General features: G+C 33.2%; 1 protein-coding gene across 2 annotated transcripts in view; it reads right to left on the bottom strand.

The window, feature by feature from the left end:
- Positions 1-25,567, bottom strand: part of SLF1 (SMC5-SMC6 complex localization factor 1) — a 63,371-nt gene that overhangs the window by 12,808 nt on the left and 24,996 nt on the right. For both annotated transcript variants that reach the window (XM_031448304.2, XM_031448313.2), the window contains exons 10-18: positions 24,473-24,526; positions 23,835-23,993; positions 22,866-23,029; positions 18,508-18,639; positions 17,729-17,894; positions 11,270-11,417; positions 3,849-3,994; positions 2,727-2,890; positions 1,829-1,962 (exon numbers count right to left, since the gene is read on the bottom strand). In XM_031448304.2, the coding sequence (XP_031304164.2) occupies positions 1,829-1,962; positions 2,727-2,890; positions 3,849-3,994; positions 11,270-11,417; positions 17,729-17,894; positions 18,508-18,639; positions 22,866-23,029; positions 23,835-23,993; positions 24,473-24,526 (1,267 nt within the window). The remainder of the gene's footprint in view (positions 1-1,828; positions 1,963-2,726; positions 2,891-3,848; positions 3,995-11,269; positions 11,418-17,728; positions 17,895-18,507; positions 18,640-22,865; positions 23,030-23,834; positions 23,994-24,472; positions 24,527-25,567) is intronic.

The following is a 25,567-nucleotide window of genomic DNA, read 5'->3' as shown; positions in this document are numbered from 1 at the left end:
GGGCATGAACTAGGAGATCTGGCCCCACGCCAGGAAATTATTTATTGAGTTTTCCTTTTGACTGGTTTAAACATCTCTCACATTAAAAAAAGAGGGGGGAGGGAACCCCACCAATCCATAGGGCTTCTCTGTTCTATGAGCAATTCAGCAATGAAATTCTACTGCAAAAGGCTTTGTCTATTCCTAGTTCAAGGTTTAAAGCCTCAATCCTGCTATAAAACCACCAAATGATCAGAGAACACCAAAAATACTGGGTTTTGCAGCAATAAAAGTTTAGAGTGCAATTGCCCTCTCTTAAATTTATTCATGAACCTACGTTAAATGTATGGCTCTTTTTTATACAGCATTTATAGCTTAATTCAAATGAATGTTTCTGGCTAAGCACGAGTGCCTCTACACACTCAAGTGTAATTCAGAACTTCAAATCCATTAACAGATGGTTTGCTGCTTCTCAATAGGCTGTCTGGCTTGGCTACAGCAGCACAGAGAAGGAGAAATGGGGGAATCTTAATATAAACACACACACACACACACACACAGGAAAAAAATCCTTAGTACCATTTAAAGCTGAACAAGAATGACAAATAGAATGGCAAAGTCTTTTCCAGGAGGGATGCAATTAGTGCCTGCTGCCTAAAATTGTCTATATCCATCGCTGTTGTAACCAAGATTAATAAGATATAAGTGATAATTTGATGTAAAGGGAATTAAAAAAAAATAAGGAACTGCTTCAAAAACAAATGAAATACTGAATCAAACTCTTTCTTGCTATAAAATACTAAGTAGCACATTTTTCCAGTGTTCGGTTTTATATATTATCTCTGTAACTTGTACCAAAACATTTCTTTTACAAGCATTGAAAAGCTTTTGAAGTTTTTCTCCACTATTTCTCTATTCTCTTCCTCCCTACCAGTTCCTTCTGCTGTTCAGCCTAAAGTCATTCATATTCATTTTACATTCTGACACAACAAACAAAGAAAAAGGACACTGTTCTGTGAAGTTAATATCTGAGTTGTCATTTAATACATTTTTTTATATTTTGAGCCAAATGGGCAGTTAGGTTGAATCTGTGGCATGACAATATAAACTTATATCATGTTGAAAGATTATGAAAGCTTGGTGTCATAATGATAATATTTGTATTAAAAACACAATACAGCTCATAAACAAAAGACTTAGAAATTTACTTTGGCCAGATACAGACTCTTGAAAGGTAACTCAAAATTATGAGATAAGGGGTAACCTAAGTAAAAGAAGTTCTGGAGTGAATTATTACAACACTATTCTTGTTACTCCATCCCTTTAGGTACTTAGGTTCCAGCATAGTTAGAACCAAAAGCCAAACACATTTCATAGTCTGGGCTCAATGCCTGGAAGAAAAGAGTCCATATGCTTAACACAGCTATGTAACATAGCCTACTTCTCATTCTTTGTTCACAAAACGTCTAGGACTGAAAGAGATGAAGACAGAATTATACTTTCAAATCACAAGACACTGATCCTAAGCAGCATAGGTTGAGGTGGAATAGAAAAGTAAGGCAGGCAAGTCTGGAATGAGCTCAACATGAGCTACACAGTGTTGAATATCTGAAGAGGCAGAGGGAGAAAAGAAGGGAGGAATAGGGAGGAATACTCTATTACACTGGGGATTAAACAATCACTTTTTTTGTATAAATGGCAGTTCGAAAAAATGATATGCTTTCCAGGAAGGTACTTCCTGGACCTAGACCAATATTTAAGCATTTATCAGAGTCAAGGTGTAAACCCTACAAATACTGACTACACCCACAAAAAGTCCTAACATTAATTAATTAGATATCTGGAATACCTTTTAAATTAGTCTTGTGAAAATTTATCTTTGTAACTAAAGAGGGGCAATTCTCCTTGGAACATGACAATTCTCCTTCTGACTTCTTTTTCAGTCTCTTTAATGATGAGGAACACTTAGCAAGATTCAGCTCTCTGAAAAGAAAGTAAGACATAATGAAAGCTTGTTGTTCACCAAGGTATGGCAGCACACATTAGATGGTATTTTAAAAAATCTAGCCTTCTTTTAAACCCCTTCCTTCATTTAAATCTTCACTGCTTTCCATTTTTATACTTATTTCAACTGTACAGAAACAAATTTTAATGCATTAATTTTCATTTTATTAACCTTGTACCCCCAACTGCCCACTGAAAAGTTTATGAATACTGACTGAATGTCAGGTGAAGAAGAGCCCAAGTAAACCATAGTTAGCAGAGAGACTAAAGCAAAATGAAGGCTGCTACTCCCCATTCTTATTTTCATATTATAATCCTATTCTATTCTTCCTAAAGATATTCAGGTTTCCTGAATTTTATACAGCATACTGTTAGAGGAGGTTTCTCATTTGGTGGAAGCTATTAGAACAATCCAGAATCTCACATGACCATGCACTCTGAAGCCCCATTTTTATTATATACAAGTAGTAATTTAAATCACAGGGCAAAAATTGTGTAGAATAATAATTTGATGAAGTTTTATCTCTTTTGGAAAAGATATTATCTTAATAGAAAGAAAGCATGTACCTTGAATTAAAGAAAGTGAAAATGTTGCTTATGTGTATTTATAGGTCTAAAACTGAGTTTTCTGCTAAGCAGTATAATTCAGACAACATCAAAGATAATCATACAGTTCAAGAAATGTATAAGAAAAAGAGCCGTACTTGAAAACAAAGCATAGCTGGTATCTAAGCATCACTTACGGTAACTCTGGCGGCCCTTCAACTTGTTTCTGTTTAGCACCATTCAGCATGATTAAGGCCCTCTGAGATTCAAAGCAAGGCCGCTGTCCTATTTTCTTTGGTATCTGCATCTTTCCAGTCCCATGCACACCAGTTTTCCCCAAAGCTGGCAAATAGGAATATACCTGTTGCAAAATAATATTATATTGCTTTCTCAACTACAAAGAACTAGAAAGCAGTAAAAAGAAATCACTTGATTTATTTCACCATTAAATTTAGTTTTTTTGGTTTGTCTGTTTCATCACTATGGTTTCCACCCTATCACATTTGAATATGATAAAATATTAAGAAAGCTGCTAGTTCCATGTCATTTAGTCAATATGACATACATAAGAAAAATACCTTCTTGAAAATAATTATTTTTTTCAAATTCAAATTTGATGCTCATTTAGGAAAGTTCTTTTGATGAGTCTTATGCCCAATTTGTTATAATTAATTTGCATATTTTTAATATTTGTGGTTTATGTACAACTGGCATTTTGTTGTTTCCATTTTGGTAATCCCTGCCTTCAATATAAAAATAAGCCTGGAATAAATAGAATATGGAGTGCAAAAGTCATTAAAGACAAGGATTGTTGCAAATAGTATTTGCTCAATCTGATCAATTATTAACAAGCATATTTCTCATTTGTTGAAGAAATTCCTGGAGATATTAGGTATCAGTAATAGCTAAAGATAGCCGAGATAAAACTGGAAAACCTTGGATCAAGTTCCTATGTCTGTATATACAGGATAAATGGAATAACCTCTGGCATCATTTGCAAATTTTGCTTTTTAAATGCCACTAAATACTATAAAAATTTTTTGGATTTCTGTCTTTCTAAAGTAATAATCTTATGTACTGTGGCAAGTGATACAAAGATTCTTGTATAACTTTTCTGTTATCAATTCTTAATTATTCTCGAGTAATTAAAATTTCTATTCACTATTCCATTTTGAGGTAGAAAACTACCTGCTTTTTTATATGTTTGAAAGATTTATGATTAATATGCTCTGTTCAATTATTAGAATAACTAAGAATATTTAAAAGTTGAATGATTTTATAAACTTCTTGGAAACTAACTGGAATAGAGTGGTGCTTACCATTTTCTGAAGAGAGAGTGGCTCAGAAGAAATACTGATGGAACTCTGTAAACACAACTTTTTAAAGACTGCCTCTGCAACAAACATTTGAAGCCAGGAAGAGGAAAAGGAACAAATAAAAATCTCTAATTCCTGTGAAGAAAAGTCTGCAGAAAACAAGAGAAGTAAATATAGTTATTGCTACACCCTATAAAATTTCTTTCTATAGACTATTTCCTCTGTCGATTTTATTCATTCAAATAATGACTCATACAAGAGTAAGATTCACCCACATAACTTTAAACCACAAAAAATAAATACTTCTATTTCTCGCTTGTCAAGAGAATGTTTTTTATAGCACATGGTCTCACATTTGAAATAATCATTACTTTTTATTATTTTAAATAAAAGTCTTGAATTTATATGTATACACACACACACACACATAAATGGATATATGACTTATGAATAGATAGACATGGGTTTTTATCACTACACTTTCCAATTAATGTTAAAGATTTCTTCCCACAATAGGATTGTGCCTTTCAAAAACTGCTACTTGGTTTTTAGATGGACACACGTGTATTTAATTTGCACTGATTAGTCTTGAGCTGATAGGAAAACATTTTTCCCTGATAACATCCATGAATCCTGTCACTGCAGAGAAGGAACAGAGATAAATAAGATAATGTAAGACAAGAGAAAGCATAAGAATTTCCTTAGAAGTTTGCACCCACTGTGCTACAGCAAGTGGGGGAGGGGGTATAATTTTAAATGACTAAACAAACAACAAAAACACCAAAGAGTCTCAAATCTCTTCATTCCAAAATCCCCGAGTTCTCCAGTAACATGCAAACACATAAATATACATGTGAATTGAAACTGAAAGGGCTGGAGTGACTACTTCCCTTGCAATCTATTAAATGTTATATATTCTCTATCAATACTCTTGGTTTAAGTATCAGAATGTATAATACAGTGGAATGATAAAGAATAAATAAGATTAATCTATAGGATACTAAAAGAGCTAAAATTAAGCAAAACAGGATCAAAAAAGTTGTGATATTATACAATAAGGCAGAATTAAAATTAACTACAAATACTGGAAGAATAAAGAATTAGGAAAAGTCAATAAAATTAGTAAAGTAACATAATAGGTTAAAATTCATTTTAAAAATTGGACAGAATAAACTTAGTAGTATAGAAAAGTCTGAAACTTGACCTCCCTACTCAGGAGCTGAGTTCCCTTAGGCTGAGGAGACTTCACTCAGTGAAATCTTGTCCTGCTCAGATGCCTTCCCAAAAGGCTGGAGGCTCTGGTGTCCTTGCAGTCCTGGACTGATCTTCAATGAGGAAAGGAGGGTTGGGGTTGAGGTGGGATATAGGAAATAACAATGGTTTAAGGAGGGATTTTGCTGCAGGGAACATTTGGCAATTTTTGGTTGTCAAAACTGGGAAGCGAAGTAAACTGGCAACCAGTAGACAAAAAGGCCAGAGACGCAACCAACTGTCCTACAATTCACAGTTCACAGGATAGTGACCCACAATGAAGAATGAGCTGGCCCAGTCCACAAACGATAAATGCTGGAGAGGCTGTGGAGAAAAAGAGAACTCTCCTACACATTGGTAGGAATGTAGCTTGGTGCAGCCATTATGGAAAACAGCATGGAGATTCCTCAAAAGACTAAAAATAGACTTACCATATGATCCAGTAATCCCACTCCTAGGCATATATCCAGAGGGAACCTTAATTCAAAAAGATACATGCACCCCAATGTTCACAGCAGCACTATTTACAATAGCCAAGACATGGAAACAACCTGAATGTCCATCAACAGATAACTGGATAAAGAAGCTGTAGTATATTTATACAATGGAAGACTACTCAGCCATAAAAAATAATAAAATGCCATTTGCAGCAATATGGATGGCCCTGGAGATTGTCATTCTTAGTGAAGTAAGCCAGAAAGAGAAAGAAAAATACTATATGATATCACTTGTATGTGGAATCTAAAAAAAAAAAAAAAAGACAAACTTATTTACAAAACAGAAACAGGCTCACAGACACAGAAAACAAATGTATAGTTACCAGGCGGGGAAGGGGGTGGGAAGGAATAAATTGGGAGTTTGAGATTTGTAGATATTAATATATATAAAGTAGATAAACAAGTTTTTATTATATAGCACAGAGAACTATATTCAATATCTTGTAGTAACTTATGGTGAAAAAAATATGAAAATGAATAAGTGTGTTCTTATATAACTGAAGCATTGTGCTGTACACCAGAAACTGACATAACATTGTAAACTGACTATACTTAAAACAACAAAAAAAAAACCCCAAACAAACAAAAAGCCCAGAGGGCAAGGCTAAGGAAAAAAAAAAAAAATTAGCTGACCCAACACAGAAACAGTGGCCAACCTGGAAAGAAAGAAAGTGCCTAAAGAGACCTGAGGTTCCTGCTTCTGCCATATGGGCAGATGACTCCAGTCAGATGTTAAATAGATTCACCTAGCTCCACACAAACATGATGGCTGAATTCAAATAATCCTTCTCAAATATGGCCTCAACAGAAATACAATTTGTAAGAATTGGAAATGAGAAGGGAGTTATTTACAACTTTTTGTTACAATCAACTACTTACAACCTACTAGGCTGCTAGTATTATCTGGATACTATGCAAGCAGTAAACTAAAGGATGATCATCAAAAGATCTTTTGAACACTAAATCTCTAAAGGGTATCTATCACCACAGAGTTTACTACAACCAACTGATTTCTTCACATATCACCTCCAAACAGAGGGAAAAGCAAAGCAGAAATAACTTTTACTGTACAGTTCAAAAGCTATGATCCCACAGTGGAACCTCCAAATGGAGTTATTAATCTAGAAAGAACATTTGGTAGGTTTAAAGAAATGGAAAATACAAACCACGAAAGATCCATATATGACCAGGTAAACACTTGAAAGGAATGATGAAAGATGAACAAGAGAAGTTAAGAAACTTAACCCCTGGACTGTAAGATCTTTAACAGCAGGATCATTTTTGTTGCCCTCACAGCTTATAGGTCAGTAGCTTGCACAGAATAAACTTTAGTATTTGACAGATGAATGAATGAATGAATGGAGGATAGCAGTAACTACAGAGAGTCAAGCCAAGATGATCTTTTTAAAAAAGTTACTCAGATTCATGCCACTCCCTTTTAAAAAAAGGCTTCCAACTCCTAAACAAGGCTTAGAAGTTCCTACTTAGCCTCCTCTACTACTTCTTTGGCTTTATTCTGGCCATTCTTCTCCTTGCTGCTTGCCATCAGCCAGGCATCAGAAGATTTCAAACAGGCCCAACTCTTTCCTATCTCTGTTTTAGTAAATGTTGTGCCTATGACTGGAGCACACTTCCCTGACTCTGCCCAACCCCTACTTAGCCTTCAGGTTTTGCTTTATATGACTACTCTGTATAAATTAAGTTCATCCATCTCAACATCTAGTTTTTCTTATTTGGAGCACTTAACAGTTTAAAATGATGTCTTTAAATTTACTTAATTATAGTCTGCCTCTCCCACCAAAAGTGCCCAAAAGGCAAGGATTACGTTTTGTTTCCCTCCCCTACTGTAGATGAAGTGTTTAGCTCAATGCCTGGTAGAATGCTGATACATTTTGTTGAATAAATGAAGACAATATGAACATTTTGACTGGATGATTAGCAAAATTATAAAACATTATATTTATGGAAGAAGTCTGAAACATGGAGAGGGATTAGAATAGAGATTTAAAAACAGAAGCTAATAAAGATTTGAAAAATTTTTCAGAAAAAGATAATGATGTAGCCTAAGAAGGGCAAAGGAAGCTTTAGTAAAGCTCTCTAAAGATGAGAAAAATATTATAGTAGACCTTGATGACATGTTTACTTCCCAGTGAAAACAGGAGAAAAATAAGTTGAAGTGAGGGGTTGGCAAAGGATGTTTTGCTGCTTATTTTTATGAATAAAGTTTTACTGGAACACAGCCACACTGCTTTACGTGTTGTGTATCACTGCTTTCTCACTACAGCAGCGCAGCTGAGTAGCTGGGACAGAGACTGCAGAGCCTGTAAAGCCAAAAATACTATCTCTTATTTTATCAAAAAACATTTGTCAACCCTTAGTTTAAGCCAATACATCAGGAATTCCGATTAGGCATAAAAAAGAAATTTCAGATCACTTGATCCTAAAATAGAAAAAGGGGTAAGAAAACTGTTCAAAGTATTTAGAAACAAGAGAGAGTGGCATCTATGTGGGATTGATGGACATGAGATCCGATGGAAAGAAGAAAGAATTTTACTTTTCTATTGATACATCTTCTGCCATCATTTCCTACAAAACAGTAACTATTTTACTAAACTAAAATTAATTCAATAGATCTGATTCTGAGTAGTATCATAGTATGTATTTTACACTTTCGGATTACAAAAAAAAACAAAACATCCAGTTTGCCATAAATAAGAAAGTGGACTTGTATCTTCAACTGGAAGTTATATAAGAGCCAAATTATAACATCCTTACTAATGACTTAGGAAAAGCTAAAAATAGTTTAACTGAGCTTAAGAATAATGCAAAGGTATGTTTAAAAAAAAGAAAAACAAACAACAGGGAATATCGCACAAAGAAAAAGAAACGGTTCTCTAACAAAATGGCAACAAAAAGGACATTATTAAGACATCCGGTTCACTTGTAGGGATAAGTGTATTATTCCACAAGCTCCATAATAAATATTTTAATTTTGCATATTAGCTGTAGAAAAGTTACTGCTCTCTTAAGGGTAAATTGTTCACTTGATTTCTGTCTCTTGACAAAGGGTTAAAATCAAGATGTACTAATAAAAATTTAGGAAGATACGAATTTGAACCATTTTTAGAAATGTATGTTAAATTTTTAAAACTGCCTATCTATGGCCTAATTGGAAATCTAAGAAACTAATTGTGCGTGCTTTGAGAAGGGAAAGGAAAGGCTTAAACACACATTTCAAGTGGGGATATAGTTTAAATCTCCTGTAGTTTTAAATATTAGTGATCAAACATATTGAGGGCAAAGTAATCACTCAGTCTGTCGACAGGATTATAATGGTAACATTAAAGTCTACTTTTAGCTTAAGTCAGTCACAAGTTCAAACTTGTGTTTAAATTTGTCATGTGAAAACTGGGAGTAACAGTGAATAATAATGCTTTGCCTTAAAGTGAAGGGACATTCAGAATATGAGTAAAGAAAACATGAAAGCTGATGTGTAACATATAGTAGAATCCTGCTAATACCAGGCTCATTATTTCATGCATTTGGCTAAACCATAAGGTAAGTTATATTCCCTAGAGGTAACCAATACACACTGGAAACAACACATATAAATATATTGATAGTCTCTAAAGCTACTGATAATCCTATCCTGGGTCCCCAAACTCAGAGGTTTCATTATGGAATGAAAACAGGGAATTCTTTCAGCTTAGTTCTCATGCTAGCAAGTAATGCCAGAATACTGCTGTTTCTAAAATGGAAAAAAGAAAAAAAAAGAAAAACTATCTAGTAGGAATGGTGGGAAAGAAATGATAAGAAAGGGTTTGAAGGAAGATTGAATTTGAGCTAAGAAATGTTAAAAAGTCATGCAACAAAGGACAGCTACTCCACAAAAGGAACAGTAATCACCCCTCAGCTCACTGAAAAAGAAAGAGAAAAAAAGGAGATAAAATGCTTTAGATAAAAATCTTCTAACTTCAGTAGTATAAAAAGAGACCTCTCTTTGCAGAGGGCATCATGGAGTAAATCCTGAACCCAGTAATAGCCTGGATTCCTATTCTAGAATCTCTCTTCAAAGTATTAAAGTGATTGACAGCATATTCAAGAACTTTCTCTTTTATATAAAACCAACATGTAATAAAACACATGTGTAACAAAATTGAATACTTACTTAGCAGTCTAAAATATTTTTAAGTATATAAAAATCATCTTTTATATTTGAGAGCCACAAAAGGTTCATTTGGTTTAAAATATGTTTATTTTAGGAATTTAGGAAGGAATGAAGAAAGAAACAGAAAGAAAAAGGTTTATGTTCACTAAACTGGCTTTTGAGTGTAAAAACGTACAGAAGTGTCAATAACACTGTAACAGCTTTGTATGGGGACAGATGGTTACTAGACTTATGGTGGTGATCATTTCCTAATGTATGTAAATGTCAAATCATGTAGTACATCTAAAATGAACATAATATTGTACATCAACTACATTAAAAAAAAAAAAAAAGAAAAAGAATGTATACATAAAATCTTACAGAAGCCTCTCTTACTCTGGAGACCCAAAAGAGTTAGGTAGAACCTTTCATAACATAAGCACATGAAAAGGAGTTTTGTCATCATATTGCTTAAATAATATTCCTACCCCTTACTTTAGAGGAAGCTTTAAAATTAGATAATGGGGGAGGAAGAGTGAGAAAATTATACATATGAATTACTAATTATACATACATACTACTATTACATATAAACTACATATAATGCTAATCTAATTCATTATTCATTAGATCACCAGACTCAATAGAAAAGAAGTAGTAGCAGCTTTTTGTTACAGTAAGAAAAATTATATTGCAACAGGTACATGGGGAAAATGTTCTAACCAGTTATATAGCACAAGTTAATATAAGTGGCTATATAACATAGTAAGTATTCTGAGCCAATGAATTTCATTTTTTAATACTGTTAAGTATTCATGCAGGAAAAGACCTGGAAACTGTCCATATGGCACAGACAACATTAGCAACAGATCGTGCTTTCTGCTCAAGTTGAATGATTAGAAGTATTAAAGATATAGAAAATAGTTTTCACCATGTGAGATTCTAAAACAAAACATAAAAAAGCAAATCTATGTCTCCAATGAAGAGAATAAACTGATTTTAAATTTGCCTAGTTAAATATTTACTTTCATAGGATGGCTTAATTTTAATTTTTAATTGTAGGATTAAGGAAAACGTTAATAACATTATATACAAATACATAATTATTTACAGGTACTATTTTCTGTATTATTGAATTTTTGTGAAATCATCAAAATATTTTTGAATAATAAATGTGTGTGGGGAGCAAGGCTCATGTAACACTTAGAGGAAAATAGGAATACAAAATTCCATATACAGTGTGAGCTCAACTATGTAAAAATGCTTAGAAATACTAGAAAGGAAAATATTAAAAACTTAACAGTGGTTATGCATGTGAGAACATTCATTCCAGGTAATTTTTACTTTCCTCTTTATACTGCCTATATATGTGATGGTGTGTATAAACACACACACATACACTGTATGAGTAACTGTTTTAGGGAAAGCTTTAATATAAACATATGCTAAAGATTACAGAATACTGAAAGGAAACTCAAAACTAAGTCCCACAATGGGTCTAATAAAAAACATAACACAGACACACTTACCATCACAGGAAAGGGAAACATAATTTCCTAAGTCATCAGACATGTGTCGCATCACATTTCTACCCATCTTAAGACCAAGAAAGATCCAATAATCTATTGCTGCTCCAAGAATTCCAGCCAATAAGTAAGCTAGTTCATGTTTGAAGACCTAACATTGAGATGGAAAAAGTATTACTAAAACATATTGAAGTATATTATTTCTATCAGTGTTTATTTTCAATGCTTATTGGGGCAAAACATAGCTATTTAAGAACACAGGGTATGCTAAGGCTAAAAGAATTTAAGAACGCTAGCAAACTAACTCCCCTCTTTCCATTCTCTTCATCTCCTTCCTCCTTGCCCCCTTCCTCCCAGGATCTACATCTAATCTAGATCTCTATCTACATGACAAAACAGTTTATAAAACATTTTCCAGGACTTACATATGGATAGCTTAACACAAACTTAAAATAATTTTGTCCAATGTGCTTTAGTCATGTACTAATTCCATTAAAACAATGAGGAAGTACTTGGCTTCTGTGATTTCTGTAAACAAGAACGTCTGCGACTATAAAACCCCTACTGTTTATACATGACATTAACTTTTACATTGTCTTAAGTGGCATTTCCCAGAAAAAGACTTGAAAAATATAATAAAAGCAAAGATGATGTTACTTTGTTGTAAAAACTCGATTGATTCAAATTTTAATTATTAAATTCTATCGAATACCCTTACCTAACTTAAAGATGTATGGAGATCAGTTTTAAAAGTATATTGCTTTACATTATCATTTCTATATTGAACACATCATTATTAAACTCTAATATAGCAAGACATACACAAACCTTACAATAAGCATGCTTTACACTAGTGTTTAAAAATATCTTTCTAATTCAAAAACTATGAAGATGAAGAGGTGTGAAAATAATATTTCTAAACACCTTTGATTAAACATAAACACTTTTTCACAGTGACATTAAAACTAGTTGAAATGCCTGTATTTTTGGTGTTTGTTGTCTAGGTGTGTTGGATGCGTGAAAAAAATCACTAACTTAACAGTTGGGTAGAAGACATGTGAAAAGGTTTTAATAAATGTTATGGTATCCAAACAGATTATAACTGCTATGTTCTGCCACCATACTACACCTAATGTGAGATTAGTGACAGAGAAATCTCTAGCACTTTGAACCCTCAGTGACTATAGTGACTATTATTTCTCCTTTAGCAGACAAGGTTCTTATAGGTATAGACAGTATTTCATTAAGGCATCATTTCTTATAAGAAACAATTAGTTAAAAAACGATTTCAGAACCGAAGTGCTATTTTTGGATTGTTGCACAAACAAGGACAAATGGTCCAGCAGCACATACATGAGGCCTGCTGAAACAGTGTTTATTGAGGGAAAACCCACAGAGATAGGATCCTTAGCAGGTGTGCAGATTCCTTGTTGCCCTACTAGACTGTTGGGCAGCAAACTATATTCTGACAGGGGTGGACATTAGAATCTTGGAGAGAGACTCTGAAGAATAGGACCAAGGGGATTTTAAGCGGCATGATTAAGGAAGCACTGCTCTTCTTCTGACATGATCAGGGCCCTTGCCTGCAGCCCTTCTCCTGCCTTGATTAGAGGGCTGGGTTTAAGACTTGTAGTTGCAGTTGTGTGGCATGGGAAGGAGCAGCAGAACTGGCCACATCAGCAGGCTGGGGAAGTATCTACACCTCCCTCGGACCCTGGCAGGCTCCAAGCCTTGCAGCTGAACAGAAATGACTCCTTTAAGTGGTGGGTCTTAGCCAGTCTTCAACCAACTTTGCAAAGAATGGAGTTGGCTTCCTCCAAAACCAAAACGTAGATGATCACTCTGAACAATTTTACTTCTCATGGTTCAAGTTATCAAGAGAACATAAAATACAACAGTGATAATCTATCTGAACTAGCAAACTCATCTTGTCAAGATCCATGCCACAGAACGTCTCTTCCGACATAATGTATACCTGAATATCAGCAACAACACTACTTACAGAGAAAGCAAGAGACTACTAAATTTTAATTTCTCATAAGTATTCCCCCATCTCAAGGGTAGAGTACATCAGAGTCACTTCAGATCTCTGGTCCTAAGACTCTGGATAGGGAAGAAGAGATTAGCCTACAGAGCTAAGCCTCATATGAACTGCAATCCAGCACTGCATTGATTAAAAATAACAAAATCAACCAGCTGACACTTAACCTTTTTCCTTATACAAATATCTAATATACATGTACCTGAAAATCACAAATGAATATCAATATTGTTTACTATTCAATTTACCTTAAAATTACTGTTATTCAACAGTTAGAGACAGGTAGGTCTTGCAGTACTTGCAAGGAAAGACTTTAGCACAGCAAGAAAGATGCTACTAAAGTTATTCTTATCTGTGCGTCATTGGCTGAACATACCTACAATATACCACATAACCATCATAGAAAATTTTTATATAAAAAGATACTTTCAAATCAGGTTCTTGGATCCTTTTATACTACTTTCTTATAACCATAGGACCAAGACTCTGCTATGGTCTGTACTCACTGTAGCTATAACAGTGTGTAAACAATGCTACTACTTCTAGCATAGTGGATATTTATGCTTTGGAAGTGGATTAATAGGAAAATGGCAAATAAACCATCAGAAGAGAAAAGCTGTCTTGGAATACTGATGTCTGCTAAAGCTGAAAGAACACAACATGAATACCCTAAGAATTAACAAAGAGACGAAAGAGATACGATCTGTACGTCTATTTACCTTAGAACTTCTTTCTAAAATGTTAGTCTATTCTGCCAATATAGTTCTTTATTATCTACCAGAACAAGTAATCTCCAATTAGTAAACTTGGTCATGTTCCAAAAATTGACCAGTATAAAATGCCTAACAAATTTGAATCTTGGCTTTCTGATTCCCAGTTAGGGCTTTCCAAAATATCCCACAGCAATAGATGACAAACTGCTTCTCTAGTCCCTCTGGCAGAAAAATGCAAACATAACATACATATCGTGCCTTTTCCTACTTTACACAGTGGCATGTGAAATAAAAGAGAGAGAGTATGATATAGTGAAAACTTGGCCTCTAGCCAAGATTTTCCCTAAGAAGCTGTCACACCTTGAATAAGTTTCTTATACTCTTTAGCTTCAACATCCTTATCTACAAATACAAACTAGCTATAATTTCTACCTATAATTGTGGGGTATGGTTAAATAGCATTTGAGGATATCACAAAGAAAAGTAGGACTAACCACCAAGCTTAGTAAAATGTGTACCTCCCTCCATAACCTTGACACATCCCACCTCTGCTCTTTGCCAAGGAAAGCCCAAAGCTTTCCCAGATTATGACAATGAAATTCATTGCCATTGTGTCACTCTGCAATACTTTCTGATTGACATTATGACAAAACAATATTAGCATAAACTGAGGACTTCTGTTTAGCTAATGACTTAAATTGAATGCTTCAACTAAGCAAATCAAGATACAAATGCTTTACAGTACAGAAAATGATGTCTGTGAGCATGCATGGAATTCCTGAAATTGGAAACTGCCAAAAGATTTAATTAAGTACAATAATGAATTCTAGGAGATAAAGTACCACAAAAAAACAGTTTATATGAATTTAAGCAATTCAAATGTTAAATAAAATATTAATTTGCAAAGTTCAAAACCAGTTCTCATATTACAACTGATGCTACAATTTACTATATACTGCTTTACAGATATGTTTAATTTAATTATAAATCTGAACAAAAATCTCCAAGTTAAATATGTATAAATCTGTTACTATTTACACCAGTATTTCCTGAGTAAATTCTTATCTGTGGCAATCCTTTGATGATTTAGTAAAACTATGGAAACGTCAATCATTGTTTTCAATTATAAATGAGCAATTTCATAAGGATAAAAAAGAAATGTTCCTTAATGAGGAAATATTTTCTATCCTTAATGATTCTATTGTCTAAACAGTACAAAAAAAGCATATGATAATTAATAAGAATTTTGTTAGTTTTAGCTTAGTAGTCTAGTTAGACCCAGAAACAATCTTCTCTTTTCAATGCCAATTTAAAAAGGGGGGGGGGCCTGAAAAGATTTTTTTTTTTTTTAAGAATGCCTCAGACATTCCCTAAATAGAATTTTTAAAAACCAGTAAGGGCTTCTGTTTCTAATAATGGAGGCGTCGTTAATTCAGAGAAACTCTTTTATAGAAGAAAACCCAAAATGTTGAATAAAGTATGTAAAACATCTTCTGTAAAGTTATGAGGAATTGCTCAGCCAAGATCTAGGAGAAGGTAAAAACCAAGTGAGGCATTCAAAGCTAGCTGACTCTGCCCTAAGGATATTTGCTAATCCCAGAGAAAGAGCTGATACACAGAAGTGTGGTTTTTTGGAGCCTAGGGGAAAAAGGAGCAAAAAAGTCATAGCCCAAAGTCTAATGCCCAATGAGCTGACACCCTGCAGGGCTTCAATCTGAAAGTGAGCATGAATGAGAAGCAAAACTACAAGCTAATTGTAGCCCTGTACTTCACTTGGACTACCCAGGAACCCTTGAATCTGGCAACGGAAATTCTCTCTGGAGAAAGATATTCTGTCTTGGCCACAAACTGTTTCTAAAAATAATTTTTCAAATGCAATTTATGGCACATAGTCAACCATAACTAACTCATAAGAGAATATAAAAGATGTATGAGAAGGAAACAGTAGAAACAACAAATAGAAACAGACTCACAAAAACTTCAAATATGGAATAATCAGACACAGACTATAAAATAACTATTACTGTCATGTTCAAAGACAAAAGAAAGCTTTAAATATTTTGTAGGAAACCAGAAACCATAAAAATATATCATAGTAATCTGGAAGAAAAAGAAGTCTAAAATTGGAAAAAATACAAAAGTTAAAAATGCAATGGCCATATTTAACATATTAGACATAGCTGTAAAGAGACTAGTGAACTTGAAATTGGATGAAAAAACACTATCCAGAATGCTCCAAGTGTAGAAAAAATGGAAAATATAGATGAGAGGGTAAAAGGCACAGAGGATACAAAGAGGGGGTATAACGTAAGTTTAATTGGAATTTAAAAAGTAGAGGATGGAAATGGATAAAAGAAAATAAATTAGAAGAGAACTTAGTTAGGAATTTTCCCTAAGCTTGAGAGACTTTCTGGCCATTTGACACCAGAGGTCCCTACCCAACTACTATATTTACTATTGCAAAGAAAATATTACTGAGCTAGCACTTACGATGGTATATCAGTCATGAAAACAAGGTATCACTATATATAAAGCAGAAAATGTTACAAAAGTACAAAGTAAATTCCCAAGGTAGATGATGAAACTAGCCTACAATTCAGAAGAGTTGATTAGAACTATTAAGCTTGACCTAATAAGTGCTATAGAACAATGTAAAATAACAGAGAAAACACATCTTGACCTTTAATCTCACATGTGGTCAAAAAGAGTTGAGTTAATTTCAGAAAGCAGAAATCTTTTGGAGCTTATTTTTCAACTATAATTTACTATTAGACATTAACAACAAAAGCATAGACAAACAATATCCATTAACAAAAACCAATTCGTCTAGAAGTTTTAAAACCCTTTTTAAAAATTATTCTTAGATCAGAGGATTCATAATTGACAGTAAAAAAAAAAAAAAAAATCCTAGATTAAAGTACCAAAACTTGCACAATGAATCTCAAGTTGTATTCAAAAGGCAATTTATATTAAATGTATATATAGAAATTAAGACTAAAAGGAAAAAAGATTCAAACATTCAAGAAGATAGGGTAAAAATTTTTTTTAAATGAGCAGAAACTAATGATATAACACAAAATAGACAATAAGGCTCCCAAAAGATTGTTTTGAAAAGGAGAAAAGTGACTAATACTTATTATGCATCTAAAACAAGGAAAAGTATTTTGCTATGCACTTTACATATTTTACTGCATTTAATCTTCTCAATTACCCTTCAGATAGATAATATACTAAAATCACTGTATGCTAAATTTCTGATGACAAGCAAAACCTACTTATGAAGAAATAGTTCAGGAAATAACTCTTAACATCCAGAAAGGTAGTTTTAAAAACAAGTAGAACATTTTATTAGTAGTACACCAAAAAGTTGTACGGATTCACTCAATTTTTAAGATCACAAGTTCCTTAAGAACTGAAATGTACAAAACCAAAAAGTCTAAAATGATAAGTAACTATAGATGTCTCAGCAGTGATGTCAAGTAACTGTCCAAATGTGGATGCAGCACTACATCCAAATGTGAGATGATGAAACTAGCCTCCGAGAACCTTTTACCTTAAAATTAGATAAACTAAATAGAAAATGATATATTTGGGTACATGTTAATGCTTTTTAAGTATTCAAAAAATAAAGGGAAGAAAAAAGATGCATAATTCAAAGAAGTACTTTTTTCATAGGCCAATATTCATTTGTAAATTAATCCTACTTACATCATTAGACTTGCATTTTTCCTTGTGAGAATATATAGTCCACTCCAAAAGCATATTTACTGGTTTGGTCAAAAGCCCAGAGGTCTCACTTCCTGACCAAAAGATTTCAAGAAGAACTGCATTTCCTGTTTTTTTCAGACTCTGAGAATCTGACCAGTCATACAATCTAATAAAAATATGAATGAAAAGTTTACCTTTATGCCAATCTGACCACTAAAGTTATTAATCATAATATCCATTAATTTGATCAGTATAGTTATTAGGTGTAATATCTTATCATAAAACAAAAAATTCTAACAATTCCTGAATATAAAAAGGTTATAAATAAAAATTATAATATATGATTATAATACAGAACAAAATTTTTAAAAAGGCCTCAGTTCAACATAATCACCAAGAAGTAAACAGTAATTCAACTGCATGTTTTAGAGAATATGCAAAACTTACGGATATTACAGATTCAGTGTTAAAACCTGGTATAGGCTTTTTACTTAAGTATTCAATTCTAAAGAATTCAAAAATATGTAAATTATGATAAATAAAATCAGTCTTATCTCTCCAAATAGGGAAGTTAGTGAAAAACAAAAATGTGAAGAACTAAGGAAACAAAAAGAGCATACAAACTTTTACTATCACTGAAGGACTGAATCTAGACATGTTTTTAAAATAAATCTACTTTAAATTAGAAAATCAAATGATTTTTTAGAAATATGTATATAAATAATTAGAAAAATGATGCATAAAATATATTTTAAAGTTTTTTGGTAACTAAAACTTACTTTTGACTCAGATGTCGCACTTCACTTTCAACTAAATTAAAGAAAAATTTGAGCAGTGTCAGGTGGAGCACCTTAGAGCCAATAATATTTTCTGAAATTTGATGACAGAAACTTTCATTGAAAAGGCAAGACCTGGAAAACATAAACCCAACAATCTATAGCATGCAAGCAACTCACTGAGTTAATTTGTGAGCAAAGTTTTTTCAGATTGTTATAATTTTAATAAAGTTTGCTTCAACAAAATATAAAGCAAATTCAACAAGGTTTTATTAATGTTTTCTTCCTTTAAAAAGTAAACTCTGTCAAATGTCCCATGACAGTTAATTTAATAATACATATCTAATTTCTCTATCATTTAATGAGTGTAATGTTTAACAACCATCTCGTATTCTCCCTTTGTACTTTGTATTTCACTGAAAATAAAAAAATTATGAATTAAACCCTTTTGATTCAGATGACCAGTTACACTGTCAATTTATAATACTCTCCAAATCGTTCTCTTACTCAAGATTATTTTCTTTTTCGTTATTTAGTAAAATGAAGGTCATTTAGGGCTATTTTTAAAAGTTTTAAAAATTCAGTATTTATTTTCTTTCCATCTTCTACAGCAGTCCTGTCCAATAGAACTTTCTGTGATGATAATGTCCTACTGAATATGTGAAATGTTGCTTGTGCAACAGAGGCGTTGAAGTTTTAATTATTTAATTCAAAAAGACACCTGCACCCCAATGTTCATAGCAGCACTATTTACAGTAGCCAAACATGTAAACAACCTTAATGTCCCTCGACAGATGACTGGATAAAGAAGATGTGGTATATTTATACAATGGAATACTACTCAGCCAGAAAAAAGTGATAAAACAATGCCATTTGCAGCAACATAGATGGCCCTGGAGATTGTCATTCTAAGTGAAGTAAGCCAGAAAGAGAAAGAAAAATACCATATGTCACTCATATATGGAAAAGAAGAGGAGGAAGAAGAAGAGGAAGAAGAGGAAGAGGAGGAAGAAGAGGAAGAAGAGGAGGAGGAAGAGGAGGAAGAAGAGGAAGAAGAGGAGGAAGAAGAAGAAGAAGGAAGAAGGAAGAAGAAGACAAATGAACTTAAATATAAAACAGAAACAGACTCACAGACATAGAATACAAACTTGTGGTTGCCAGTGGGGAGGAGGGTGGGAAGGGACAGACTCGGAGTTTGAGATTTGTAGATAATACTGACAGGTATATATAGAATAAACAAGTTTATACTGCATAGCACAGGGAAATATATTCAAGATCTTGTAGTAGCTCACGGTGAAAAAGAATATGAAAATGAATATATGTATATTCATGTATGGCTGAAAAATTGTGCTGTACACCAGATATTGACACAACATTGTAAACTGACTATAACTCAATAAATAAATAAATAAATAAATAAAATAAATAAATAAAATAAATAAATAAATAAATAAATAAATAAATAAATAAATAAATAAATAAATAAATTTAAATATACTCATATGTGGCTAGTGGCCACTGGGTTGGACTGCATAATTCTATAGCATTTGTTTGAAGAAAACATAAGATTACTCAGAACTCCAGGACTAAGAGAGATAGTCTAGGCAACAATATTCATTACAATCTTCTTTCAAATTTATTGTCAATTATATCAATGATGTACTTGTAACTTTGTAACTCTGTCTCCACCTTCTTTTTGAATACCATATCCTCAGATTAGTAATGGTCCTTAACAGCTATTAAATTTAACAATTCATTTAATACTAAGAGCTGTTCTAAAAGATTCTCCATGACCATATAGTTATTCAGTCTATCTGAAAACTGCCAGAGATAGATATTATAGTATCTTTCTTTTTCTAAGAACATGTATTATGGTATATTTCAAAGATACATTCAAAAGTAGACTGGTATTACCCTGCTCATCTCTATTCCTACCACTTCTCTAGGTATCTACCCCCAGACTCCTAACAGACCCAATTATTTTACAGTTAAATCTGGGTATCTGTTTATTAAAAAGTCTACTATTAAGCTGTCTGAATTCCATCTCTAGAGGCATCAATTAATTCATCCAAGCATTTATTAAGCACTTATTAGGTTCCAGCCATTTTAAGCACTGAAGTTGGAGATGTTTAACACTGAGGATTTACTCTCAGAGAAAATCAGAGCTTGCATGCACTGTTGGGTGGGAATGCAAATTGGTGTAGCTGCTATGGAAAACAGTATGGAGATTCCCCAAAAATTAAGAATAGAACTACCGTTCAGATCTGGCTATCCCACTTCTGGGCACTTATCCAAAGAATACAAAAACACTAATTCCAAAAGAAATATGCTCCCCTGTTTATCACAGCATTATTTACACTAGTCAAAATATGCAGACAAACTTAAGTGCCCATCAATGAGTGAATGAAGATGTCTCATTCACACTCTCACACATACACACACAATGGAATACTACTCAGTCATAAAAAGAAAAATATTGCCATATGTGACATGGATGGACCTTTAAAGTATTGTGTTAAGTGAAATAGGTTAGATGAAGACATGTATCCTTATTTCACTTTTATGTGGAATAAAAAAACAAGCAAGCAAAAGACAGAAATAAATGAGCACACCAGACCAAACCAAAAGAAATACATAGATACGCGTAAGAGTAGTGGTTACCAGAGGGGTAGGGGTTGGGGGGAGGTGGAGAGAAGGGATCAACTGTATGGTGACAGACGGAACTCAATTTTTGGTGGTGAGTACCCTGTAGGTATGCAAAAGTAGAAATACAATGTTCTACATATGAAACTTATATAATGTTGCAAACCAATGTTACCACAATAAAAAATAAATTAAAAAAAAAAGCCAGAGGCTGACTTAAGTGACAAAAGTAACTAACAGAAAGGAAAGGGCAAGAGATAAAAAGTGGCAACTGACTTGCATTTTAAAGGATAATTAGGAGTTGGCCAGGTATTTGGAGGGTTGCAGGAATGGAGATTTATACAGGCAAAGAAAACATAAGGACAAAGGGACAGGAAATGAAAAATAGTTCAGCCAATGGGCATATTTGGGAAGATGATGAAGGTGAGAATGGAGACATACATAGAGGCTAAATTATGAAGGGTCTTATGTGTTTTGCTAAGGAATTTAAACCGTTTCCTATAGGTGAAGTGATTGTCAGTGAAGGATTTTTATCCGGGAAATGACAAGATCACTTTGGAAAGAGTGTATGGGGGTACTTTGGAAGATAAAGGAAAAAAGCAGAGTCAAGATCAATAAAGCAGGTATTACAACAGTTTACATAAGAAGCAATGAAGGCTTTTAAATAAAGGCAATGACAGTGAAACAAGAAACATACTTGGAAATTAGGAAGAATGCCAGCTATGTAAACCATGTATCATCACATCCTATACCTATGCTGGGCTAGTACTGTGTTAGAACTATGTTTACATCTCAGTCACCTTCAAAAGTGCAGGAACTGTTACATTATATTTATCTTTTCTTTTAATCTCTGAAACACAGCACAATGCCTGGCTCCCAGTAGCTACTCAATAAACATTTTCTGAAAAAATAAATAAATGCATACCAGCTAGCTGATGAGCTTGCTTCAAATATAACACAACCAAGATGGTAGGTAAATCCTTATGATCTCAAAGAGGCAACCAAATATCTAGCCTTTGCCTGGCTAGTCAAGTATCCTTTCTCTTACTATGGACCCTCCTAAAACTGAACATTTGGGATAAAAAGAAAGTACTTCCTAGACAAAGGAGGGCTATCAGATACAGACAGCTATCAGAGAAGAAATGGAAAAATGGTTAGTTCTGTTTGAGAAAGAAGCAGAAATAGGAGGGATTTCTGAAGAGATTAACATATGGAAGACAAAGGAAGGATCTAGGCAGATGACAGCATGTGCAGAGGCATGAAAGAGATGACATATTTAGGAAACATTAAGTTCAGTTTCAAAATTCAAATTTCTAGCAGAAAAAATATAACAGAAACACTAAAACAGATAATGTACACAGTTATAAATGTTTATACTGTTGATGACCAAAATCTGATGATATTCATATCCCGTAAGTTTTTCTTAATTTTTAAAACATGCAAACACATTTTGTTAGAAAATAAAAACAATGATTTAATTAGTTTTATTTCCTCTGAGTTCATTTCATATATTCATTAAACTTTTTTTTAAAATAAATTGACTAACATGACCAATTTAGACTTGGCCTTTGCAATAAATAACAACACACAAACAAACCAAACATACAACACACAATTTTTTTCTAAAAAGAAATGTACTTCTTTCATCAGTATCTAAAAAATGTGTAGCAGAACAATGACAATATGAAATTTAGCATCCAACATGTAAAATTCCTTACCTGATAAGCACTTCTATTAGAGACCATGCCCCTTTCATACAAGTTGGACACTGAAACAACTCTAAGTAATATCTTGACATGGCTGGGGACTTCCAAGGAGGGTGGAGGTGAAGAAGAGCTGACAATATATGAAAGTATCGACCAGAAAACGTATCTATGTTATCCTATTATTTAAAAATAAACAAACAAATAAAAGACTATAGCTAAAAATATAGTTTCACCAGCTGATTTAGTTTAAAACTGTAATAACCCAGACCTATCTTCCTTGGCAAGAATATGTGTTTGGACAAAGGAGAACAGATGGAAACATGATATTTAGCTAATTAAATACTGCAACTGAGAAAGAGGCACTCTCTAAATATGCATCTACATATTAGATAATCCTAGCTATTGAGTCAAATTTATATGAACTGTCCATTTTACTTCTCATGATCACAGTGAGATTAATTGTTCCCAAATGTGACCTGAAATGAACTAACGGTTACAAACTTTATATGCAATATTCTTACCTATCACTAACATCAGTTTGACATAGCTTAAACTTGTTGTTTCTTCAAATTGGCAATATGATGAAGAATATGACTGGAAAGCTACCTTTGAAAAGCTGTCCCTATTGGTTTTCACAGTTTAAGGATATGTTCACTGTCTATACATACCATGAATAACAATGATTGTCAATGTACTAAACAAGTAATTTACTAAATGATATTCTAGACCCTTGAAGTATGATTTTTATGTTAGATACTTTTTTCTCAGAATTTTTTCTGTGGCAGTAAAGTAAGTTAAAGCATTCAGCGTTAATATCTAGTATAGAGTCTAAAAACAGAAAAGAAATGATTAAAAATGGGTGCCACATTTCCTACTAAAATGAGGGGAAGGAATAATGGAGAGAGAAAATAAACTATACTTACACCAAATGAGAAAATGTTCATACTTTAACATTCTTTGAACATGTAAGACTGCTCTTACCTGTAGAATGTTCTCTAGAAGAGCATGAAGAAGGCATACAGGAGGGATATAATGTGCTTGCAAGGAGGAAAGTTCCTCAATTGCTTCTTTAAAAAACTGTCCTTCAATGAGGCTTTCAATTAAATTTAATACACCTCGGGGAAATTCAGCATTTTTAACCTAAGAAAGGAAAGATTCTATGACTCAAAACTGTAAAATTCTGAGATAAAATCCTGGATTAGTAAGGAGCCTTAATTTCCTCATATGTAAAATGAACTATCAATCCGTACCCTCACTACTTCAGAGTTGCTATGTGGTTCAAAAAGGATGATTTATAGGAATGTGTTTCACAACAATAAAATTGCACTGCAAAACATATATATTATTGTTTTATTTTTTATTTCCTGTCCCCTTATATAGTAAGGGAAAATACTACCTCTAAAATTATCAATTTTTACTACTGTATAGAATTTTTTTGGAATTTTGATAGAATACTATTTTTCTTTTTCATTTCTGATTAGAGAAACTACATTTCAAATTTGATGGGAAGTTTTGTCTTGCAAACGACACATTCCTCTATATCAAAATAACTAAAAATAATAAAACATAGAGCTTACTTATTGCCCCCATCACCATCCTACTCACTCCAAATCCCTTACCTCAACATTGTATACTGGTTGTTTATCTATTCTAATGCAGCTGTATCTTATAGCCTACAAAACAGAAACCATTAATTAAAATTAAACATTTTTAGGTTGAAAAATTCATTTCAGCTTACAAAGCATAAAACCTTGGCCAAACTTACAAAATAGATTTAGGAAGACATTAATAGCTATAACTGATCTGACTCTCATGTTTACTCAGACTAGTGACCTCCAACATTTTGGGGTAATATTACTCTTATGGATATGAACATTCTCTATTTTCTCCTTCTAAATTAAAATAACTTAAAAGGTAAAGTCATATTCACTTTGAAGACCTGAAGAGGTCCATTATCCTGAGTATTTTAATAATTAGAATATAAATGGAGAGAACATTTTGTATAAAACTCCATGAGGGAACAAAGTGTAGTCATGTTTTGCATACAATCACATATAAAATCTGCCTCTATTGTAAAACACCTATAATTTTATATTTGCTTAAAAAAATGATACTGGAAAAATATTTGCAACAAACATAAAAAGAGATAATATCCTAATTATATAGAGTTCTAGAAGCAATGGTATAAAACAATCTAATGGAAAAATAAAGAATATCAACAAGCAATTGGCAGAGGAATAAATACACAAATGGCAAGTGAAGATAAAACATACTCAAACTTGCTACTAACAAGAAATATAAATTAAAACAATGATAAAGCTTTGGCTTCCACTTAGGATGTAGCAAGCTGAAAAGAGGCATACTACATTATGAACAAGAAAAAACTGGAAAATCTACAAAATCTTAATTTTACCTGAACCCATCAGACAGCAGAGATCTTAGTGCAACAAACTATACAGAAATATGAAGCAAGACAGGAGCCTTCAACGACATGGGACATTAGCAATGATTTATCTGAGACAGAGCATGGTCGGAAGTGGAGGACTCCATTACATGTGGGTAAGGAAATTCCAACTTAAATGTTTCACCATTTGCTTAAGGCCAAATATGGGTCAGCATGAGAGAACAGAACCCACTGGGAATCAATAAAATGAGGGGAGTTTGTACTCTATGGCACGGATCTTCTCCATGGACCTCACTGGGTGCTCATGCAA

Source organism: Camelus dromedarius, chromosome 3 (genome assembly GCF_036321535.1).
Source record: "Camelus dromedarius isolate mCamDro1 chromosome 3, mCamDro1.pat, whole genome shotgun sequence".
Classification (NCBI taxonomy): Eukaryota; Metazoa; Chordata; class Mammalia; order Artiodactyla; family Camelidae; genus Camelus; species Camelus dromedarius.
Note: the sequence above shows the minus strand (reverse complement) of the source record. Positions and strands in the feature narration are given on the sequence as shown.